Below are 6906 nucleotides of genomic sequence, written 5' to 3' on the forward strand. Positions count from 1 at the left end.
TCTGTACCTACTAGTAGGTAGAGTAGGCCCCTACTGGCCCATATCTGTGGGATGATTGTATCAGGATTACACTTATTCAATGGTATGATAACAGTCAAATCGGGTGAAATAATTAAGTTTATTTGTAAAACATAGGTTTGCAAAATCAAGTGTTGTTGTTGACTTTGTGAAAATGTCACATGATGATGGCAAGTTTTTATAAATTTCCATTGTGAAGTCCAGATAAGAGTGCCTGTGGTCAATGAAGCTCCCATTTTAATCAATACTTTCTGTTGTTTCGGTTGTTTCCACACTGATTTAACTGAGACTGTATTCTCTTGTTATTCAAAGTGAAAATGTTTTAACACGGCCACCAGGTTTCTACAGAATGGGCAAACCAATCACTGGCGCTAGATAGGCCCATTTACATTTAGGCGCATTTTACTGCCACTGTAGTTTCTCCTTTGTGCTTGGAGGCGGAGGGTGAAGTGAGGGCATTGTAATCAGCAACTACACCGCTATATGCCACTAAATCCTATACACTGGTCCTTTAAACAATCTCTACACAGTAACATAAATCAGTTAACAAACTGTTTAATGTAATGCATTTTACACAAGTCTTTTCGAGCATGTTATTGCTACTGTAAAACCTGCATATTCCACATAAAGGAACAGTTGAACTGAATATCATATCTTAATTTTCTTTCAATCTGTGTCCTTATGGGCCATGTATCCTCAGATAATGCACAGCTACTGGGGGAGGGATCTGACTGTGGGTGTTGGAGCATATCCGGGAGGAGGGGGTTGGGTCAGGGCTAATGTAGACAAATCCCAATGGGTACGTGTGACACAGAGAGACACACACATACACAAAGACAAAGTGGGTAGGGTAGAAAAGCAGAGAAGTCAGAAGAGGGGGAGGACAAAGGAGGGGAATAGCTAGATAGACACTTATTTGTGGACTACCATACTACTTTACTTTACATAATGTATCTTTATTTTTCCTGAATTAGAAAATAAACTTGACCAAAACGAAACAGGGGTAAAGAAGAGAAGAAGAAGAAATGAAGGACTTGGTGCAGTCAGTAGAACTAGGGGTCTCTCAGCGGAAAGGAGTTAACGTAACTCGACCAAAAGTTTGGCTAAAGAATGAAGTGATTCGTGTGGGACTTGCTGAATCCCTTTGCACATATGTCATGATGGTAAGAAACACAATTCATTCCAAAAGATGTCTAAAGTGCCTTTCACAGCACTTGTTGTAATAATGTGTGATTTAAACTGAAAAAATGCCTCTTATAGTCATCTCTGATGACAATTTTACTTTTCATTTATGAGCTCTTTGTTCTGTTTTGAACGCGCTTATCTGAAACAAACACATGCCATTAATTATTAATGTTATGTTCTTGACCCTGATAGCGTGCCCCCTCTACCAAATACACACACACAAGTGCATTTCACGGTCACATGGCAGGGGTCGTCAGTGGGGATTGGTGGGTTCAAGTGGGTGAACCAGGAAATCTAGTGTTACAGAGGAATGGTCGGGCAGTGAGCCACATGAAGTGGGTTGCAAAAGTCACATGTTATCTGTCAGCTGTTATAATAAACCCTATACTTAGAATTACACACACACAAGCACAGTTGGCACATGCTGAACACGGTATGCAAATAAGCATGTGAACACACACATAGACATTTTGTATAAATCTTGCTGGACTTGTATTGGGAAAACCAGGCTTAATATTAACCTAAATACACACAACGATTGGAAGAGGAACCACATGTTTCCTGTTTCCTGAATGAATAGCTGCAGTTATTCAGTGTCAGCTTTTTTTGCACTGGGACTAAAGTCTTTTTCACTGAGTCAAAAGTTAAATGATAGAGAGCAAATGCTTCAGTTCAGTTTCTGTTACACTTGTACCCATAGTTCAGTTTTAAAAAAACAAAACAAACATCCATTCTACACATTGACTGACACACTGACTTAATTGGCACAACTCAATCTGTTAATTGAATGTCCAATATTTTTTAGCTAATTTACACATCCTGTCTACTGGAATGCCTTCCCTAAATTAGACTGTCTGGAGGTTTCTTGCTGTAATTTGCTTCTCTTTAATAATCATCTGTGCCCGTGCACGGTTGTGCTTCTCTCTGTGTCCAGGTGTTTGGCCTGGGGTCTGTGGCCCAGGTAGTGACAGGACAGGGAGCGTTCGGAGAGTACCTCAGCATCAACCTGGGTTTTGGACTGGGTGTTGCAATGGGGGTTCATGTTGGAGGGAAGGTCTCAGGTATGTGAGCTGACCCTTACTAACCCCTACATCAAGAATCCTTCAGAGTCACCGCCAATCACCATAATCTGACACATATTTCTCATGCTTTATTGCTCTGTCAGGGGCTCATATGAATGCGGCAGTGTCGCTCACAATGTGCGCGTTTGGTCGCCTTGCATGGAAGATGCTGCCTGTGTATGTTTTTGCACAGCTATTGGGGTCATTTCTGGCAGCGGGGACAATTTATGCTGTCTATTACGGTAAGTGCACGCTATATCTTTGCCGGTATATCATTGCACAAAAGTATCTGTCTTTTCAATACTGTTTCTATTATGCAGAAGCCATTTATGACTATTGTGGAGGAAACCTGACTGTGACTGGTGTAAAGGCCACAGCTGGTATCTTTGCCACCTATCCTGCACCGTACCTCTCCTTGCTGGCTGGATTCATTGACCAGGTAGCCATGAAACCGGATTAAAGGATTACAGCTACAAATCTGACACATTCTGCACCAACCATTTTCTTTGTTATTTTGTTTTACACGCAGCTATCATAACATATGTGTCTGTGTGATGTTTGTGCTGTGTGTGCGCCAGGTGTTTGGCACAGCTATGCTGCTGCTGTGCCTGATGGCTCTGTCCGACCAGAAGAACAAACCGGCCGCAGCGGGCAGTGAGCCTGTTGCAGTGGGTCTCCTAGTGCTGCTCATTGGCATTTCCCTGGGCAGCAACAGTGGCTATGCCATCAACCCCACCAGAGACATCGCACCTAGGATCTTCACTGCTATAGCAGGCTGGGGGTCCGATGTGTTCAGGTATACACAGGAAGGATGTATTGATTTGGTCAGGATCTGCTGTTGCTACGTGTCACCAGGGGTCAGTCGAAGGCAAAACATCTCTTAATTTTTAAATGACCTGTGTAGTTTTTGCACGCACATTTAGAGGGTATGACTAATCGTTTTCTTTTTTGATCTATACCTCTCTAATTTTTGGTTCACACTTATCTGTCTTTATCTGTGTAGGGTTGGAAATGGGTGGTGGTGGGTGCCTCTGGCTGCACCTCCCATTGGTGGAGTATTGGGTGCGGGGCTCTACAAGGCCTTGGTGGAAATGCACCACCCACCCCTCTCTGAACAGGGTGAGGGGCTGCTGAAGGAGGAGACTGCCCCTTTGAGGAAACAAGAAAACATCTGTGCTAATGTATGTGTTTGAGCCACTCAACTATATACAGTGTATCCCTTGTAAAGCTATGAGGGTATCTATATGCAGCTAAAGCATTCCATGATGATGAAGGCTAAAAAGATAGACCAAAACAAATTGCTGCGATGGGGGACAGAAAGAGAGACTTCCTGAAATATTACTTTGAATATCTCTTAAAATTTTAAAATGAGTCTGTTTTATGTAATTCATTTCATTATCAACCTTAGTTATTCAGCTACTGTTTCTGTGCTTGTGAGGGGCTCCAACACATAAAATACACATTATTAGATATTTTTAACCATTATGTGGACATCTATGGGTTATTGTTGCTGCCCATACCACATGTAGTTATTGCTACATGTGACCAAAAGGAGCCATTTTTATGCATTATGAATGAAAAAAAACACACACACACACACACACACTGGCCATTTTATGTTTATATTAACAGCATTAACAGCTGATATAACCTTGGAAGACATCATAAAAACAGAGAGTATGTAAAGAAAAGTAAATACCCCCCCACCCATACAGTGCACTAAAATAAACATGTAGCTATTAGAAAATAAAATAGGAACAGTAGGAGTTGGCTCCTCACAGCTTGAAAGGGCAGCAGCACAATAAGACATAATATACACATTTATCTTTCCAACAATCTAGTGCACAGCACCCTAAAGCTAAAAAGTGTAAATGTTCCTTGCTTCACTATGTAAGGGCTCCAAAGTACTTGAACCAAAAACCTAATTCTATATGTTTATTAGGTCTACTGAGCAGTATACTTGGCATTATGACCACTAAATGGATAAAGCTCCAAAATGCTGGAATATAACCTCCTCACATCAGTTCATTGATAAGTCATCAGAGCAGATGTCATTGCACAAAAATCACTAGTCATTTTTATGTTTGTGAAGTTTACAGAGGAACATAGCATCAGTGAGACACTGCAGTGATGTGATGGCCAGTGAGTAACTTACATTACTGAAGACTATAGCTTGATGGTTTATTGCTAGTCTTTGATAATGCAACATGGAACATTTAATTTTTTGCATTTGCATGCAATCTAAAGCGATGTAATGTTTGATACAGAAGCTCTGAACATTTTCAGTGAGTCATGTGATCAGTTTCTGTCTGTAGAATCATGTGATCAGTTTTAAATTGTAGATACAAGTCTTCAGTCATACAAGCACTTTATTGACCAACTGAAACCTACACAGTATTATGTTCATTCTTCCTGTTTCCTCAATTTTACAGTCACATAAACATAAAGTTATTTACTTTTTCGTGTACTTGTAAAATGCATAATATATATATATATATATAAAAATTGTTGTATGATTCAAAATTGAAATGTGTACAGTGGCAAACCAAGCCTAGTGACAACAATTACAGATATAAACTGATGATGACTGTGTCCTTATTGAGTATTAGTACAGTTTGTTACTACATGTCTGTATTATTTGTGGTATGTCAGCAGCACATAATCATATTTTATGAATTTACTGGTTTGGATTATTTTGACCACTAAGCGGTGCTAGTGAACACTGTGTTACATGAGGCTTACAATAATAACTATATTAGTGATGCAATTGGCTGAAAAGCATCGGTGCTTCTAATTTCTCCGTCACTAGCGCTCAGCAGTGTAAGATAAACAAAAATACGATGATCAGGATTGTCACGATCAAATCAAATGTTTTCTTTTAAAACCACCTGAGCCAGGTTATGGGGGAATTAGGGCTCATGAAACCTGGACCCCAGTAAGAAAAACAATAAACATAAAAACAAGGTTGGAAAAACCTTTTTACATGCCACTTTGCCTCCACCAGCTGGTACCACTTGCCTGGTTAACCCTGGTTATGGATCTATTTAGATATGCAGCATTCCAAACGTTTCAGATAACATGCTCTCACGGAGCACAGAGATGTGTTAACACTAAGTCCAACCAATTTCGAAATAACAGACTGCTCCTCTTAGCTATGCTGGTTGTGCAGACAGTGGAGTTGGTTGAAATGTTTTCCTTTGACTGGAATGTTCTCACCGCTTTGCCCCAATTTGTCTTCCTGTGCTCACACCCTGGGTCTTGGCAGTGCTCCCCAAGCTGCTCTGTGCCGACTGCTTCTTCTTGGGGGCGGGTACCTTGGCCTTGCCTTTGAAGGCCTTTATAGGATCCAGCTTGTTGAGATGGGAATCTCCAGCGGGATCAGCCAAGCTGAGCTCACTGCTGAAAGTCAGTGGTTGGTACAGTGATGCCCACTGCTGTTGAGGGAACAGGAGGAACAGTATATAGTTTACAATACTGTTTATAGTAAACTAAAAAATAATAATGTCCAATAGAAACTGAATGTAACCATAGGGAAATTGAAGAAATTGAAAAATCCTGCTTCAAGGTTGAGGAAAAACATGTTTATGGTTTGTGTAAGTGTCATCCTATTAAAGTGTTAAAGTTCCCAAATTGTAGAAAGTGAGATTTTTTAATTTATTATAAAGCGGTGTAGGAGATAGTTAAATACTGTAAGTATCAAAATGCTCAATCCATGGATGAAAGCACAAGTATTCAGAAACTGTGCCTTTAAACCAACTGTCAGAACTTCCATAAAGTTGTGATGTCACAACTATACAGTCACCGCCCTCAGCCATGCTACCAGCACGCCCACTGATACCCACTATCCGGGGCATAATATTACAAAGCCTACAACATAATTAAATACATTTTAACTAAACATGGTTTAGTCAATTCTGAAAGAGAATATTGTCTAAAAGTACTGCAGTAACTGAAAGTTTGGCAGATGCCATTTAAACCACAACATATGGTCTTTGAAATCAGACACTCTGCTACCTTGGCCTGGGGACTTGGGCCATATGGGGTGAAGACATACTGCCACTCAGGCAGACCCAGGTGCGTTATCATCAGTCGGTAGTAGGAGGTGAAAGTTGCTGTCAGAAAATGCCAGCACAGTGAGCGGTCGAGGAACCAAATTTCACTCTTCTGGGCTACAACACCTGGGAAATAAAAGGACCAACTGAATGATCGATAGGTAATATTTATGTCTTAATAATAGTTTTTTGTTTAACATAGAGGTTTAGAGAAATGATAACAAGGTGCAATTTGTGAATACAAACAGAACCTGCAGTGCAGTTTTTGTAGACTAGGCACACTTTGCCATTCCCACCACAGGAATCCAGCTCAAAGATACGGCTCCGGGAATCAAAATGGGGTGCAGCGGGAGCATGCCCCGTCCCTGGCAGATAACATTAATGAATCTTGAATAAATATTTACTTTCCAATCAACATTTCATTCATTAGCTTGCTTTATGCACAGCTGAGCACACAAACAGACTTAATGAAACTTGACATGCTGTAATTGTTGAGTTAAGCCCACATAAGGATCTGACAGGTGAGGTTTACCACTTTCTGTGTTGTTCTCCTCCCAGTCCAGATCAACCAGTGAGGGTGCATTGGGTAG

The 6906-nt window shown here is 40.7% G+C and overlaps 2 protein-coding genes across 3 annotated transcripts in view; one reads left to right on the forward strand and one right to left on the reverse strand.

Moving 5' to 3' along the window:
* The first annotated feature begins 853 nt into the window (after nucleotides 1-853).
* aqp7 (aquaporin 7) lies at nucleotides 854-3728 on the forward strand. 2 transcript variants are annotated; one of them, XM_035662788.1, is made up of 6 exons: nucleotides 854-1181; nucleotides 2138-2264; nucleotides 2369-2506; nucleotides 2585-2703; nucleotides 2843-3060; nucleotides 3268-3728. In XM_035662788.1, the coding sequence occupies exons 1-6, from the start codon at nucleotides 1044-1046 to the stop codon at nucleotides 3455-3457; spliced, it is 930 nt and encodes a 309-aa protein (XP_035518681.1). In that variant the 5' UTR covers nucleotides 854-1043; the 3' UTR covers nucleotides 3458-3728. The 2 variants fall into 2 exon arrangements, with proteins under 2 accessions (XP_035518681.1, XP_035518680.1); XM_035662787.1 differs by having other exon boundaries at nucleotides 2369-2703.
* Nucleotides 3729-3867: 139 nt separating this feature from the next.
* The window catches only part of tpgs2 (tubulin polyglutamylase complex subunit 2), a gene marked incomplete in the record, with an annotated part of 3867 nt that continues 828 nt past the window's right edge, over nucleotides 3868-6906 (reverse strand). The window contains 4 exon segments of the mRNA XM_035662789.1: nucleotides 3868-5698; nucleotides 6279-6442; nucleotides 6568-6681; nucleotides 6849-6906. Of these exon segments, the coding sequence (XP_035518682.1) occupies nucleotides 5477-5698; nucleotides 6279-6442; nucleotides 6568-6681; nucleotides 6849-6906 (558 nt within the window).

The sequence above is a fragment of the Morone saxatilis genome, unplaced genomic scaffold, assembly GCF_004916995.1.
Source record: "Morone saxatilis isolate NCDOM2014 unplaced genomic scaffold, NCSU_SB_2.0 Contig18, whole genome shotgun sequence".
In the NCBI taxonomy this organism is placed as follows: Eukaryota; Metazoa; Chordata; class Actinopteri; family Moronidae; genus Morone; species Morone saxatilis.

Excerpts from the sequence above, each read along its gene's own strand:
- aqp7 (XM_035662787.1), top strand. The coding sequence starts at position 1,044 with ATGAAGGACTTGGTGCAGTCAGTAGAACTAGGGGTCTCTCAGCGGAAA. Across the intron at positions 2,704-2,842 it reads TGGCTGGATTCATTGACCAG|GTGTTTGGCACAGCTATGCT; the intron begins GTAGCCATGAAA and ends TGTGTGCGCCAG. Across the intron at positions 3,061-3,267 it reads TGGGGGTCCGATGTGTTCAG|GGTTGGAAATGGGTGGTGGT; the intron begins GTATACACAGGA and ends TTATCTGTGTAG.